At 33.7% G+C, this 18011-nt stretch overlaps 1 protein-coding gene across 1 annotated transcript in view; it reads left to right on the top strand.

The window, feature by feature from the left end:
• Positions 1-16831, top strand: part of LOC115438259 (granulocyte-macrophage colony-stimulating factor receptor subunit alpha-like) — an 18461-nt gene extending 1630 nt beyond the window's left edge. Inside the window, exons 2-10 of the mRNA XM_030161714.1 lie at positions 5028-5203; positions 6383-6488; positions 6676-6778; positions 10193-10383; positions 11050-11183; positions 12203-12335; positions 13034-13124; positions 13210-13285; positions 16199-16831. Coding sequence (XP_030017574.1) covers positions 5028-5203; positions 6383-6488; positions 6676-6778; positions 10193-10383; positions 11050-11183; positions 12203-12335; positions 13034-13124; positions 13210-13285; positions 16199-16294 — 1106 coding nt within the window. The 3' untranslated portion in view covers positions 16295-16831. The remainder of the gene's footprint in view (positions 1-5027; positions 5204-6382; positions 6489-6675; positions 6779-10192; positions 10384-11049; positions 11184-12202; positions 12336-13033; positions 13125-13209; positions 13286-16198) is intronic.
• Positions 16832-18011: the final 1180 nt, after the last annotated feature.

Below are 18011 nucleotides of genomic sequence, written 5' to 3'. Positions count from 1 at the left end.
TTTGTAAATAAAACTATGTCTGGTCATTAAAAAAATGTGTTTCAGTTCACACAAAAAAAAGTAAAATGTGCTGTGCAAGAATACCAACTGAAAAAAAAAAAGGCCAAAAATTAAAAATATCTGGACATAAATGTGTCACCACTGATAATCCTGAGTGACAGCTGACGAAACTATGGCTGTTTAAACTTATTTTAATGGTCAAAACATTTCATTAAAATGATAAAAATGTTTGTTCAACGTCAAAAAAAAAAAAAAAAAAAAAAAAGAAACAACATAACATTGAAACATACAGTCCAGTGCAAAAGTCCTACATGAACATAAGGTTTGTTGGTTCAGTAAAGTTCTAATGACCACACATATACTTTTCATAGTCTCTAATCTGGATATACACTACTAACAAAAAATTAAGGATTTTTTTTTTTGGTCTTTTTTTTTTGTCATTTTTGCCATTTGTAAATAAAACTATGTCTGGTCATTAAAAAAATGTGTTTCAGTTCACACAAAAAAAAGTAAAATGTGCTGTGCAAGAATACCAACTGAAAAAAAAAGGCCAAAAATTAAAAATATCTGGACATAAATGTGTCATCACTGATAATCCTGAGTAACAGCTGAAGAAACTATGGCTTTTTAAACTTATTTTAATGGTCAAAACGTTTCATTAAAATGATAAAAATGTTTGTTCAACGTCAAAAAAAAAATGAAACAACAGAACATTGAAACATACAGTCCAGTGCAAAAGTCCGACATGAACATTAGGTTTGTTGGTTCAGTAAAGTTCTAATGACCACACATATGCTTTTCATTGTCTCTAATCTGGATATACACTACTAACAAAAAGTTACGGATATATTTTTTGTCATTTTTGCCATTTGTAAATAAAACTATATCTGGTCATTAAAAAAATGTGTTTCAATTCAGTTCACACACAAAAAAGTAAAATGCACTGTGCAAGAATCCCAGCTGAAGAAACGTATTTTAATGGTCAAAACATTTCATTAAAATGATTAAAATGTTTGTTCAACGTCAAAAAAATGAAACAGCATAACATTGAAACATACAGTCCAGTGCAAAAGTCCGACATGAACATTAGGTTTGTTGGTTCAGTGAAGTTCTAATGACCACACATATGCTTTTCATAGTCTCTAATCTGGATATACACTACTAACAAAAAGTTAAGGATACATTTTTTTTCTCATTTTTGCCATTTGTAAATAAAACTATATCTGGTCATTTAAAAAATGAGTTTCAATTCAATTCACACACAAAAAAGTAAAATACGCTGTGCAAGAATCCCAACTGAAAAAAATAGGCCAAAAATTAAAAAATATCCTTAACTTTTTGTTCATAGTGTTTGTGAAGTATGTCCAGCAAGAAAAACAAAAGTTTCAGGGAAAAAACAGCTTCTATAAACCAACAAGGTAGTATTTAGTGTGACTTTGCACTTTACATGTATTTAACCCTTTTGTTTAGATAATGTCAGATTATTGTGTTAATTTTCTGATGTTTTATACCAGGTTCTATTCAACACATGTCAGATGTTTCTAACTGTTTGTGCTGCCTCTTGTCATGGGGTCAGAGGTCACGCTAAATAGTGACTTTACCCTTTAAAGTACAATACAAAGAAAGTAATATCAGCCAATATGATCATCATCATATAAAATGTGTCGTCAGTGATGGTATTAACAGATATTTATCATGCTATATTAAAAGTTTTTGATGTGTTTGAATCTGTGTTAATTCAAAAATAATGTGATGAAGGGTTAAAACATGCTAAAATAGTAACTATTTTCATATTCATGATGACATTTTCTTTAAGGAAGCGATCAATACCGAAAGATAAAGAAAGAGAGAAAATAAAGAAACAGAAAGAAGCATCAGTATCAGTACTAGCCAAAAGTTCAACTGCTGTATCATAAGACATAATACTGTGAAATAACAAAATGAAAACATAATGAAACACCAAGCAAGACACTGAAGACATAAGATCTAACAGAACACATCTGTATATCTTTATTTTCTAATGCAATGCTTGTTTTGTTAATTTTTAGTCTGATGACTGCAATATGAATTCTGAAAATAACAGTATATTTACTTTTAAATAGTAGTTTATTACTGGTATTTCATAAACAGTTGGCAGCATTTTAGAAATTTAAAGGAAGAACAACATTCTATTCTATTCTATTCTATTCTATTCTATTCTATTCTATTCTATTCTATTCTATTCTAGAATTATAAGGATAAATAATATATAGAAATTATTCAGTATTCATGAGGGGGGTTATAATTTAAGGGGAAGAATTAACTTTAAAATTCACTTAATACACATGACTAGGAAGGGTTTTTGTGTTTCAGTCAGCGGGGTGAGGCTGAGGAACGGATTCAATATAGAGTTAAAGCAATGTCCAACATGAAAGAATTTAAAAGGAGGTACAAAGACACAATTTTTAAGAGGTACAGGGATGAGGGGGGTGTTGGGTATCACTGGGTGTTATAAAGATGTACAAGTATGTGATATGTGGTATGTATATGTATATGTATATGTATGTACAGGGTGGGGAAGCAAAATTTACAATGAACATTATTTGTTTTTTCTCAGCAGGCACTACGTCAATTGTTTTGAAACCAAACATATATTGATGTCATAATCATACCTAACACTATTATCCATACCTTTTCAGAAACTTTTGCCCATATGAGTAATCAGGAAAGCAAACGTCAAAGAGTGTGTGATTTGCTGAATGCACTCGTCACACCAAAGGAGATTTCAAAAATAGTTGGAGTGTCCATAAAGACTGTTTATAATGGAAAGAAGAGAATGACTATGAGCAAAACTATTACGAGAAAGTCTGGAAGATACTATTAAAGAAGAATGGGAGAAGTTGTCACCCCAATATTTGAGGAACACTTGCGCAAGTTTCAGGAAGCGTGTGAAGGCAGTTATTGAGAAAGAAGGAGGACACATAGAATAAAAACATTTTCTATTATGGAAATTTTCTTGTGGCAAATAAATTCTCATGACTTTCAATAAACTAATTGGTCATACACTGTCTTTCAATGCCTGCCTCAAAATATAGTAAATTTTGCTTCCCCACCCTGTATATGTGTGTGTGTGTGTGTGTGTGTGTGTGTGTGTGTGTGTGTGTGTGTGTGTGTGTGTATATGTAGGTGTACATGTATATGTGTGGGTGTGTAGATCTGTGTATTAATATGTATTAGTATGTATTTACATATATATGCTATTGTATTATGTGTTTATGTAAATCATATTATATTGGTTCATAATAATGTAACACCAGAAACTAAATTATTTAATAAGTATCAGTCACATTATGGTATATATAATATATATGCCTAGACTAGGAAGGTTGTTATTGTTATTGATTATATAAGGAGAAGGGGTGGGAGTTTATAAGTTATACTTCTTCTCACTCCTTTTCAAATATGTATTATATGTCTTATGTTTAAGTGTTTTGTTTATTTATTTTCTTTTGTTTTGACATCCATATTTGAAAGAAATACATCAATCAATCAATCAGTCTTTTTCAACATCAAATTATGTGTGTATATGTAGTAAAATGAGGTAAAACAACAGAACAATCCTAACCCTAACCCTGTAGCTGAAATGTAAACAAAATAAATCCAAAAGACAAAAAATAAAAAAATGCAGATTTGATATTTATCACCACATAAAATCAGATTGTGATAGATATATTTTTTCACCTATAGCCTTTTGTAATGTGCACATTACCCACACATTTAGAAAAACTGTTAAAGGACAAATAATGACAAGTGTCATAATATAGTTTTATATTGTGATAAATATCATTGCATTGGTTAGTTTTGTTTAAATTATCTTTGCTTTCCAAAATGCCTCAGATATGGTTTTAACTTAATTTCTCTCAACTTTGATTTAGGAGTTGTTTTTTTTTATCCATGTCTATGATATTTAATGTACTACTTCCAAATTTGTAATTAATTAATTTTTTCCCAGCTAAATGTCACTGTGTTAGGTATGTTAGGACGTTAGGTGCGTCAGCATTCTGTGAATTGTGAGGCATTTTGTCCAGTCATTTTCCTCCCTAGAGTAGAGCGTCTGTACATAACATTCTGCACTGAATTTCTCATGCTTAAGACTCTGGGCTGCAGAGTCAGGAGTTATGAAATCCCTGCAGTGACAAACAGTAATAGTCACATCCTTCCACTTCCTGAGGCTAAGGCCTCTCATAAGTTTCAGTTCAAACCTCTTTTCTTTACTTGAAGCAAAGAGTAGTTTGTCGAGGTGGTGCAGCGTGTCAACTACCATGTTCTCAAATCAGACACATTCAGCAGAAAATATGGAATGTAAATAGAAATGTGAATCAATATGAGGAGGATTTGCATTGATTTTAGGCACTACACTTAGGCTCAATCATCAGTTTGAGTAAATTTAAAGAAAATAAAGTCAAAATTCTGTGATTCCAGCTTATGAAATGTTAATCTTTTCCGTCATTTTGGTCCTCAGTGACTGTAAAATCAACATCTGTTTTGCTGAGGTCGTCATGTTTCTTTTCTTTCTTACATTTCCCAGACCAAAAGGCTAATCGACAGTATAATCCAGTCTGTTATCATCCACTTTTGTTAGTTATACTGGAATAAAGCATAACAAATCTGACAGTTCTTTCAAGTTGAGTTCACTATGAATTCCCCAATGTCCTCATTTACAGATCAGGGTTTGTTTTTTTTGTTTTTTTTATTAAACCCAATAGAATCTGTTTCTCTGTCATGTATTTTGCTTCATACGTTATTTATAATTCAACTATTTTCTACAGCTCTCTGGGAAAGTCGATTCCATTGTGTCTGAATGGGCGGATGCTTAGTGTTTGTTTTTTCTTGCAATAGCAGTTACAAATAATCCCACAGCTGTACTTTAATCGCCATCTTCTCACATGAACAGACTGACTTGAAGGAATGAGTGGACGTTCACCAAATGCATACAGAAGCCTTGTGTTACCAGATTTCTGTCTTTTTTTTTTTTGTTTTTCCTTTAGCTCAAGACACACTGCAGCAATATATATCCCTAACCTGGGCCAATGGGATGTTTCCAGAGATTTGCTGGTTACCTCCACCAGAGAAGCCAGTGCAAAACGGCAAATATCAAATATGTGTATCAACAAAGAAGGACAACATAACATACAGCGTGGACATTACTTCAAAAAAGAACTGCGTAAGGTTTTTCAATATTTATGCATGTTGTTCACTATGTTTGCTCTACAGTACGTCCCAGTATCCAGTTTACCAGTTGTCATTCATTGACCACTGTAGAGGATTTACTTGTACATAGTTGGTCAAAGACTATGTGAAATCCATCTTCAGATTAACCCATAAGGACTCAGCGCTACTTTTGTGTCAGTTCCCAAATGAAATTTTCTCTGTATCTAACTTTTCGTAAGTGATTTATCACCATTTATTATAGTATTATCCTCTGTATTTGGCATTTTATCAGTATAAATCAGATATTCTCCTGTATTTATTGACTAATCATGTAGATTTTCAAAAAAATTCAGATGAAGGTTGAGGGTTATTATATCAAAAACAGGGAGCATGTTACAAAAAGTGACTTATTCAGTAAAATCTAGCATTTCCATCCACTGTCACTGATCCAACTCCATGGGTTTTACTGGTGAATCAATGTTCTAGAAGATGATGGTGTTTCCACGGTAACTACGGAGCCTCTGAACGTGCAAATGGGTGATATCTGATGACCTTTAAAAGATGACAAACTGTATTTTACACCAATTATTTACATGTATTGATAAGATTAGTGGATCAGCAGATATTAAACATTTTAGATCAGTAGATGGATTTGGTTGGTGATTGATATTTAGTTCTTTATGGTTAAAAGAAGATCCTGATATTGTAAGATATGTCTTTAATTTGACACAGCAATGGTTTTATAGCATTTATTTCAGGATCTGATAACTTTTAATATAAAAAAAACAGACAAAGAATCAACAGGTGGCATTTTAGGACAGGCATTTCTCTACTAAAAGGAATTCATGGCATCAAGAAAGTATGTAAGAGGCTATATTAAACCATAATTTAGTAGTTTAGTTTAATGTGTCATTGTAAACTATAGTCCACTACTACTGAAATCCTGCAGAAAGAACAGGATGATATGCAAATGTAATGTCATAAGTGAAGAATATACATTATTATGTTGGTTGCACAGACACATTTTCCATTGTGACTTGTTTGATCTGCATGATAATACTCTATACATGACACCACTATACACAGTTTTTTTTGTGTGTTTGTGCTTTTTATGCCAAATTGTGTCATGTTTCTGTTGTTTGCTGTTTGCTGCATTGTGTTTCACTTCTGTTCCTCTGTTCTGGTCCATCAGACGAACAAGAAAACAATCATGTCTGGAGGATTTGTTCAATTTTTTGTCAATACTTCTTGTTCAGAGAGGAAGAATAAGCCGGCTGTCATCAACTACAACGACCCAGGTAACTCATTTAACATTCCATTACTGTAAAAAGGACCCGATTTGGATCCAAATGTTTAAATAAGCTCAAATATTAAACGTTTCTCCATCAAATAAAATGTGGGCTAAAATAGTTTTTATCAAACACAGACTGGATTAATTCTTTAGTTTTGGCCTATTCATGAAAACATGTTTTCTTTTCCTTTCAGACTTGGTGAAAACTTCGGATTGTGTCATCCATTCCTCCAGTTTAACCCACTGCTCCTGGCAGCCAGCCCCTGATGCTCCTCCAGACCTCAGTTTTTTCTATACGTTAGTATTTTCTTTCCTAAAATGATGGTTATACTGTCAGGTGAACCTTGGTAGTAGTACTGTACATCCAACATTTTACCAAACTAATTATAGCCCTGAATCAGAAAATACATTAAATTAAAGTTAACCCATAAAAACCCAAACATCCATCTATGACCAAATACATCTACTGATGTAACTGTTTAATCCCTATTGATCCACTAATTCTATCAATACATGTAAATAATTGGTGTAAAATACAGTTTGTCATCTTTTCATGGTCATCAGATATGACCCATTTGGACGTTCAGAGGCTCTGTAGTGAACATGGAAACACCGTCATCTTCTACAACATTGATTCACCACTAAAACCCATGGAGTTTGATCAATGACAGTGGATGGACACACTGGGTTTATGTTCAGTTAATGATAGATTTTGCTGAAAAAGTCACTTTTTCTTCAGTTTTCTTTGTTTTTGAAATGATAATCCTCAACTTTAATCTGAGTTTTTATGAATATCGACATGATTAGTAAGCTAAATATAGGAAAATACCCAATTTTCACTTAAAAAATGCAAAATGCAGGGGATACTACGGAGGTTATGTTTTCATCGGGGTTTGTCAGTCTGTTTGACTGTTAGCAAGGTAACTCAGAAAGTTATCAATCAATCTTTATTTATACATTTATACACTTTTCATACATTGAGGTGCTTTACAGACAGGTTTAAAAATCAGTACTACACCCACCCACCCACTCACACTCACACACACATGCACATACACACACACAAGCACACGTACACTTAAAAAGACTGACTGAGTGCGAGAGAACCAAGGTTATTATTAACGAAAACTAACGAAATGACGAAAACTAGAATTGAAAAAACATTTTTGTTAACTGAAATAAAATAAAAACTATAATTAAAAGAAAAAAAGGATAACTAACTGAAACTGTATCGTGTGCTTACAAAACTAACTAAAACATAAAAATTATGGATAAAATTCCCTTTGTTTTCGTCTTTGTCAATGTTGGATTAATATGAAAGCGATTTATTTTGCTCTAGCAATTTTAGCTAGCGGCATTATACGGTACTTCACGGTCCGTCACTTCTTGTCACTTGTTGTTTAGTTGTCTTCTTGTCCCCACTCTACCTGGAAACATGGAGACTAAAGTTGGGAGAAAGCAGAGTCCTGTCTGGGATTTATTTGAATATGACGGCGAAGAAGATAAAAGATATAAAGAAACTAAAACTAATACTAAAACTAAGTATTTAGAAAAAAATTAAAACTAATAAAAACTAGCAAACCTGCTCTAAAAACAAATTAAAACTAACTGAATTAGAGAAAAAAAAAAGTCAAAACTAAATAAAACTAAGCTATAATGAAAAATCCAAAACTATTATAACCTTGGAGATGATCAGAAAGTAAAAGAGTAGGCACTGTCTCAAGGAGCCATCCACACCAGGAGGCAGCCACCGACCCCAATAACCAGGCGCCAGCGACACAGTGCTGCATCCCGACCAGTGGGAGAGGGCCAACTGCTACCGCATCCCCCACCCACCAGAAAGGAGCACGGAATTTCATGTAATTTACAGGAAAAGTTGATATTGGCACAAGGAGCAAATGTTTTATGATCTGATCTTGGCGAAGGACTGTGCTCGCCGAATGCTTTATGTTTATGTTTATGTTTATGCATTTGGCAGATGCTTTTTTCCAAAGCGACTTACAGGGGAAAACCAATCAAATCACTCAATCAATCAAATTTTATTTATATAGCGCCAGATCACAAAAAAGTTATCTCATGACACTTTACTAGTTGTTATTGGAACTGGAGGGATCAGTCTCGTAAAAATCTTTGATAAAGTCTCTAAAGTTTCAGTCCAGTAGGCAGTGATGTCCAAAACATGTGGTAGTTAGTGGTTTTTGACAGTTCAGTGTTCATGTTATTGAAGACTTGAACCCTTGTCCTTAAATGCATTGAAATACATCCAGGGTTGTTGAATCTTTTAATCTTTTCTGCACTCTAGATGGTGAAATACCCAAGTCTTTCGTATCTTTCTGTGAGGAACTTTTTTTTTTTTTCAAACATTTCAGTAATCTTCTCATGTATTTTTTGGGGAACTGGTAATCTGTGTCCCATTTTTGTTACTAAAGGACTGGACCTTTCCTGGATGCTGCTTTCGTAGCAAATAATTGCGCCTGTTCATATCAGATCACTATTTAATCTGTAAATTGCAGATGTTTCATTTTTAGCTTACCTGCCGACAGGCCATAAATTATTGTCGTCATGTGGTGTCCGTCGTTGTCGTCGTCTGTCATCCATTACAAAAATTTCAGTCTTCTTCTCCAAAACTACAATTCCGATTGACTTCAAACTTGGTATACAGCTTCTTTATGATGATGTCAACAAAAGTTAGTGAAATTATTTGGATCTGGATCTGATTCTGGATTTGGTGCGACTTTGAAAAATTTCCCCATTATAAGTGATAGGAAGGGGATCGATGCAATAACTCAGTAAATATAAATGATATCCAGTGTAAATTTCTACAGTCCAGCCCTGATGGGGAGATGACCAAAACATAATGTCCACATGCTGATCAGGATCTTCTTCTGGATCCAGGAACTTACGGAAAATTTAACATGGGCTCTTATGGGAAAAAAATTTCAATCGTCTTTTTCTCCCAAACTCCAGTTCTGATTGACTTCAAACTTGGTATACAGCTTCTGTATGATGATGTCAACACTAGGTATTGAAATTATTTCAATCCGGATCTGATTCTAGATTTGGTGCAACTTTGAAAAATTTTCCCATTATAAGAGATAGGAAGTGGATTGATCCAATAAATCAGTAAATATCAATGATATCAAGTTGGAATTTGAATTTTTTACAGATCTGATTGGAATATGACCAAAACATGGGCTATTTCTGTAATATAATAAATACACAGAACTGGGTGATAATAAATGGCATCTGGATACATTTCCCAAAGCTTTTAATTTGGCCGGTAAGCTACAGGGCCATTGGTCCTATTTTTTAATGTATTGCAGCTTGAATGTCAGGAATGGATAAAGTTGACAAGACAAAACATAAAATTAAAAAAAATATACTGTGTTCTTACTGTCGATAATGAAATACAAGTCAAAATTAACATTAACATTACTGCCTTTTGTAACTTCTCCTGCTTTGAGGTTGTGGTAAACTGAAAGGCATTGTTACACAAAACATGTGTTTGAGTTGTATTACGTTACTTCCTTATACAGTAAAGTTTCATCACATTAGACTAAAGCCATGTGAAATCAATGGGTTGATCCTTGTGTTAATTATTAAACTTTATGTTCAGTGATGTTTAATCAGCCTGGGTGTGGAATGGGGTTTCTGTTGAAATATGGGCGTTATTTGTTGAAATTAATTGAACCTGTCTTTGTGTCTTTCTAGGTTAGCCGATGAATCTGGTAACTCCCTTGACATATCCCCTATACAAGAGTGCCCCTCATATACACGCACCAATAAAATAAGGACCGGATGTAATTTGAAGATGAAAACCAGTGAGTCCATCAACTACTTATTGAATGGGACGGTGCACAACAAGCCTGTTAGGAACACCTACAGAATAACTACATTACACGGTGAGTGTAGATTAGATTACTATCATGAGTCCTACTGAGGAACCATTATGTTGAAACACATGGTGCTTCCCCATTCGGCCTTACAGTGAAGGATGTTTCTGTCCTTTCTTGGAAATGCTCAGTGGTTATTGTCTCAGTGTGTGTGTGTGTTATAGGAGATGACATGTTGCTTTTGACTACCATGACAACATTTTAGCCGAAAAAAAGCATAGTCGCTGAAAAAATTATTAGACCGCCCTTGTTTTCTTCAATTTCTTGTTCATTTTAATGCCTGGTACCATTAAAGGTGCATGCGTTTGGACAAATATAATGATAACAACAAAAATATCTCATAAGAGTTTAATTTCGGAGCTGATCTCTAGCCATTTTCCATGTTTTCTTAATAATAACCACAATCCCTTCAGTTCTTCCAATGATATCTATGGCATTGTACTGCCAAAAACAGTGCTTTTAGGCATTCCATGTTTTCTTTTCTGTCTGTTTTAGTCACATGATACACACAGGAGTTAGTACTTGATTGCATAACCATTGATTTTGATGACTTTTGATGGTCTAATAATGTTTTCCATGAATGTATGTGTGTGAGGGTGATTTCAGAAAATTGTGTGACAGTATTTTACTCTTTTTTTTTTTTTAACCATCTGTGTTCTATGTTTTTCTGTGCAGTGAAACCGCCCCCCCCTAACTGGACAGTTACTAAAACTGCAAACGAGTTCAACATCAGCTGGATTCCTCCTGATCTCTTCAGGCCGTCAGATTGGAATTTCTTTATAAAGTACACTCGGTGTGATCAACCACCGGTAGGAGACACAGGAATACAATACCTAAATGTTTATGTCTAGATTTATGCTGTTGTCACATTTAATACGTCCATTTTAGAAAATAACTGTACTGAACAGAGTCACTTCCAGCCTGGATAGAAGAACCACTGTTGAATATTTATTACTGGCAGAAAAATATGTGAATGTATTACATTGAACTTGCAGAAAGCTCTGTAGGTTTTTCCTGTTTAGAATATAATGTGTGCGACAAACTTGGTTTTTTTCTTCAGATATGTAAAACCAGATTTTTTCCACAGATTTTTTTTGCCCTTGTTTTTGCATCATATCAACTTAACATCCTTCTACTGAAAGTGCAAACATTACACTGGTCAACAACAAATTTATCGTTTAAGTTTTTTGAGCTGATTTAGGATAACTTTGGTGTGCTGAATCCAAAAATCACATTAATTTTGCTCAATCAGGTCAACTTTCAGAACTATGCTACATATTGGCTTTTTAACATTTTTGCTTACATTTATGGGCATTTTCACATCATATGATACAAAATTCTTTCATATTTCTTGCAATAAATGAGTTCTGAAGATTTTACTTTTGCCAATTTATGATTAAGGGTTTTTTTAATATTACAGGTGAATGAAATGGCTTCGACTAGAAGATCTTGCAAAAATAAGCCTGACGTATTCTGCTACATCTGCGGTGAATACACCATTGTACCTAACAGGAATCAAGTCACAAGTTTCATAAAGTGTGCTTACCAATCTTATTTTGGTATTAAACTTGGTGACCAAGATAAAGTTTACAAAAATGTAATCAATTTTGTGAGAAGATCAAATTTTTCAAAATCAAATTAGCAAAAAAAAACCTGACCTGATTGAGAAAAACAGATGTCATTTTTGGATTTAGCGGTGCAAAATGGTCCTAATTCAGCTGAAAAATCCTAGACAACTTGCAAAAAATATTTTTTTGTAACCCAGTGTTATCTATGAGACAGTTTTTCATGTGTGTTCATGTGTTTTCCATTGTGTATTTTATCACAGATTGAAGAGAAAATGCCAGAAGAATCATACTGGATACTAAAACGTGAATCCAGCTGTCAGTACCGCATCTCCATTAGAGCTGAAACAAACGCAGATAGAGGAGGAACAGAATGGAGTCAAGAGAAAATTTTTGGTATGTCTGTTGTTTAGATTCAGAGTCTTTGTTTGTCATTTAACTCTTTAAAACCTGATGTGTCATCGCTGACACACCAAGCACATGTGTAGTTTGGATGGCTGTTACTCTTTCACTGTTCATACAACTGGAAGAATTCCAACGGTTTCTGAAACCTGAGAGATTGCACTTTATAGGTTTATTGGGTCACCACAGTAATTTCACTTATGTCTGTACTAAAAGCTGGAGAAGAAGCCATTTTATCAGTATTATAACATGCATTAAATTGTAAATGACTGCTAGATTTTGAAATATCTGGAAAAAAAAAGTGCTCTGTAAAAATGGGAAAAAAGGACTCACTCACAGCATATTTTCTAACCTTTTAGTTTGTAAAAATAACAAAAAAAGTCAAAATGATGATGCATTGGTCTCCCAAAACACACAGATAAAACAATTGTGGACAGTATAAAAATATATAAAAATTCATAATAAACAATGCACATAATAAAATCTGTGTTAAAAATAAATAAACTGTGCTAATTTGATGTTAAAAAGTCAATATCGCCCAAGTCAATCAATATTGCACTGTGTGGTTGAGAGCTCTCAGTTATTGCAGTTTATCTGTGACATTTATGTGTATTTACTCAACTTTTAAGTATTTTTTTATAAGCATAAATTGCAAGGCCATTTAACTGAGATTGTGGTGTTGTTTTTTGCAGATGCAGATACTAATCTGTTACTGTTTGCTGCCATTATCATCCCACTGGGGCTTGCAGTTGTGGTCGTCCTCACATTGGTGTGTTGTCGAAAGTATGTGGATGGTTCTGCTTCTATTAAAAAAAAAAGTCTGTTTGTGTTTTGTACTTTGCCTTAATGTTCATTTCTCCATATACAGAAATAAGGAAAACCTCTTCCCCAAAGTACCAGTACCTCGGGACCTTCTCAGCGATATTTCTGAGAACAACAATAAAGTAGGTGTTTTTTCCATCTGTATTTAATAGAATTGTGACAATGCTGTGGTTCTGTTTGCTTAGCTTTGTTATTAAACAGAAAACAGCCACAGAAAAACCACAAATCACCTCTGTGTTATTTTCAGTTTCTATCTGTAGCTACACTAAACATCTGTTTGGAATTGTCCAAACTAGGTCACAATTTATTCTGAGCGGTGGATCGAAAAACAGTAATAATATCACATAAGAACTTTATAACTTCATAAGTCTCATACTTGATCTCACCTATGTAGAAGAAACACTATAATTTCATAAGTTATTTAGAGCTGTGTCCAATGGAGAAAACAACAACAGTGCTTCTAGATTTGATCACTTTGTCACTTTGGTTGACTCTTGAAGTTTCTTCGTGGTTCTCATCTCATCTCGATACTAGGGATGTAACAATGTGAAAATTTCATATCACGATTATTGTGTCCAAAATTATCACGGTTATCATTATTATCGTGGTATTGTTGAAATTGTGCTCAAAATGTTCAAAAAGTACTAATACACACACTGAAATAATTTAACCAAGTTGTATTTTGAAAAAAACAACAACAACAACAAAAATAAAATAAAATAAAATAATTGACACAATGTACCTTCCGTTGGCAGAAACATTCAAATATTAACCCTTAGGGGTCTGAGCCTATTTTATCCATTTTTCAGTCCTTTTGATTTTGCCTAAACAAATGTTTACTATACCCATGTTTGGGATCTTTTTTTCCACACAACTTCATTAATATCATCTGTCTATTATTTTTTCACTTTAACCTACTATATCAACATAAAAGAACAAAAAACACAAAAAAAAATAGAAAATCCGATTTAAAAATTGTATATAAATTATTTCATAAATAACACAAAGATGCTTAACAAACCTTTTCAAAGACTTTAAAAGTGAATATTGGTTCCAAATATTAGGTATATAAAATTAAAATTGTAATAAATTAAAACTATACTCAGATATTTGACATAAAAGCAGATCTTTACATAGGGTTTTTTTCCCATAAAAGTGCAGTAATCAAACACAGTTATCATGATAATTAGAATTTAAACGGTGATACTAACTGTCTGCAATTTTACCACGGTTTATCATTATACCAGTAATCATTACATCCCTACTCGATACTTTTACTGTGATCAAAGGCCCCGTGGTGTTACTTTTCCTCAACATGGGAGATCGATAGAGTGACTCACTACTCCCCTCCCTCTAGTGGTCACATTAATACCCTGGACTGCGAATATATCTTTATAATCCAATACACTGGAATAACTTCAGAGCTTTTTATTATAAACACTCTAGTGATAATTTTAGTAATATTTAATAATTAAAGTTGTTTGATATAACTGAATGTGTTATTTGCTTGTTTTACCCTTTTTTTTTGTAATCTTTAAAGGAGTGATATTTTACTTTTTTAAATGGAATTATGCATTTTCAAACATTTCCCTGTGCTCTACATAAACGGTAAATGCCGTGCTTGGGTCTGAATTCTTCATTAATTCAACTCCACAGGTCCATCTTCAACCCTATTTTCGAATAATAACACCATAAAGGTTGTTTTGAGCTCTGGCCCTTTAAATGCAAAAGCCCCACCCCCCCTCCAGTTTGTTGACTGTGCTGCTCTGTCCCGTTCAGGCAACAAATAAACATTTTAGGTAATAGGCTCAAAGTTTGGACATATTTTCAGTATGGAAGTCTTGACCTTATATGTGCAAATGTCGTGATGTAACTAGTTATAGACCAGAGGTGTCAAACATGCGGCCCGGGGGCCAAATCCGGCCTGCCAAAGGGTCCAGTCCGGCCCCTGGGATGAATTTGTGAAATGCAAAAATTACTCTAAGATATTAACGATCATTGGTGTCAAAATCATTTTAATTCAGGTTCCACATACAGAACAATTACATCTTAGTTGGGTCAGACCAGTAACATATTATCATAATAACCTATAAGTAATGAAAACTGCAGATTTTATCTTTGTTTTAGTGTAAAAAAGTACAATTACATGAAAATGTTTATACCAACAAACTATCCTCTCACAAAAAATGTGAATAACCTGAACAAATGCAAACAACCTGAAATGTCTTAAGAGAAGTAAATGCAATTTTACTAATAATATTCTGCCCGTTACTAAATGTTTTGTATATTTGAAATTGTAATGTAAGTTGTAATGCACATGTGTAAATGATAAACTGATAAACTGAGGCAGAATATTGCTAGAATTGCACTTGTTTGTCTTAAGACATTTAAAGTTGCTCATGTTATTCAGATTTTTAAGGAAACATTGTACATGTAAACATTATTATAATGTAATTTTACTTTCTCACTGTTATTATTTTACTAATCCAGCCCACTTGAGATCATATTGGGCTGAATGTGGCCCCTGAACTAAAATGAGTTTGACACCCCTGATATAGACAAAACAAATCAAGCAGGAATTAAAACAGGTTGTAGAAATCCACTCGATTTTTTACCAAAATGAATATAAAGATAGCTTTGCAGCACCTGGAGGGTTCAAATTCAAAGTTTTTGAACTATTAGGGTCCACAAATACACAAATAAATGTACCAAAGACTAATAAAAGTGGGTTTAGCTAAATATGACGCCTTTACGGGTTTTATATTTTGCACTTTTTACCCTTTGGACCAGATTTGACAATTGCATGTTTATAACTTCATGAGTCTGTGTCGCATTTGTGTGTTTCTCCTTTATAATTATTGCATGTTTTTACCTTGAAGATGTTGAATCCCAAGGTTTAGTAGACAATTTCCAAATGCAGCTTAGGATTCAGGATGTTTTTAAAGCATGCATTAGGTCTCCATAGATTACAGTTATTTCAACCAGTGGCCTGCACTGAAATGTATGTTATTTTTTTTTATTCTCTTTCATCCCAGATCACTGTTGGCAACCTTTATTGTCCGGAAAAAGAGGAAGAGGATTGTAAAATCACTCTGGTGATAGACCCCCAAATCAACCAACTGGACTCCTGACACATCTATGTTGTAGACAATGAGAAGAGTCCCATATGATTACTTTTTTAAATCCAGGAGACAAAGTACAACAGATGAAGAAGGCCTTTATTTTTTTATACTGGCTGTGTCAGATTAACTTGGATTTCCACAAAATACTGGCAGCTACTGCATTCACATTCTTTTGTATTACATTATTTCTGTGTTATATGGGAAAATGTCAGTTTAGTTTTGTAGCATTCTTTCCTGATGACAGTGTTAGAACAAACAAGCAGTTCACGTTACTGGGATTTTCTCCATGCAGATTTGTGCCTCTTTACTGTTCTAAATAGCTTTAACCGCACCACTGTGGCACTTTTTTACTGAGAGCCCAACAGTTGCAGTTGTTGCACTTCTACCAGCAAACACACATCTCTATACCCTTGCGTTCCAGACATCTGTGAAGCAATTAGAGCAGTGGTTCCCAACCTTTTTTGGCTTGTGACCCCATTTTAACATCACAAATTTCTGTTGACCCCAGACATTCAAAACACAGACTTTTTTTTTTTGCTAAAGTGAATTTATTTTTGATTGTGTAATAGTTTTCTGTACTATGTTGCAAATAAATGTTAATTTTAGACGACATTTAGTCTATATAATGTATATTGTTATGTACGGAAGCAGAAAAGCCAGGTGTAGATTACTGCACAAAGTGAGAATTTTATTTTCCTTGGTCAGGATATGTACAGTCAGTCCAGCTTGGATTTACAAGGCTGACAATTAATACTGAACAAACAAGAACTCAAACTATGAATTATGAAAGAGCTGCAGCATCTGAAACTGACCACAATGAACATTTGAAAGATAAACAGTACCACAGCGCTTCAGTTTCAGCTTCACAGTTTGCCATGTCTTTTATGGATTGTGAATGTCTGTCAACTCCCCGTGTATTGTTTATTAGTAAGGTTTTTTTTTTTTTTTTATTAATTACTGGAAATTTCAGGAGACCCCATTTGAATTCCAGGTGACCCCACGTGGGGTCCCGACCCCAAGGTTGAAAAACACTGAATTAGTCACATGAATTATTCTCTTTGATACTTTTACTTTTTTACTTTTCTTTTCATTTTGATAATGATTTTAGCATTAATCACATGTACATGCTTATGCTTTCACTGGATCTACTTTATTAAATGGAAGGATTCATTGGTTTACTTTACAATCAATGTACTTTAAGTATTTTTTTTGATACACGGGCAATTTCATAACTGCTGAAAGATATTTTGTTGTACGACAGCAGATGAATGTTTAATAAAATAGCCATCTAGGCTAACAGAGCAGGCCTTGTGCACTTGTTTTGGTCTGCACTGAGGTTACCATTCCTGACTAAGTGTTTGATCAGGAAACACCTTGCATACTTGCACAATTCACAACATGAAGTTGCAGTTACCACAGGCTATAATCTATGAAAAGAAGGATGGAGGTAAACCCCAAGAGGATGGAACCACATAAAGTATATGTATGGGATATCATGGTTGAAGATGAATGGGGTCATAACAGCTTTTAACATGTCTTTTTCTTTATTGTTTTTAAGGCTGTGAATTTTAAAGGAAATATGTCGCTCACATTACAAATAGTGATGTATCAATAGCGGTCTTGTACACTTGTTAAACTGTTTTTTCAATAAATACTCAAGATGTTGGATTTTTGTTATATTTGAAAAACATAAAGATTGCATTTGATGTGTATCTGCTGTGTGTTA

This window comes from Sphaeramia orbicularis, chromosome 18 (genome assembly GCF_902148855.1).
Source record: "Sphaeramia orbicularis chromosome 18, fSphaOr1.1, whole genome shotgun sequence".
Lineage (NCBI taxonomy): Eukaryota > Metazoa > Chordata > Actinopteri > Kurtiformes > Apogonidae > Sphaeramia > Sphaeramia orbicularis.
Note: the sequence above shows the minus strand (reverse complement) of the source record. Positions and strands in the feature narration are given on the sequence as shown.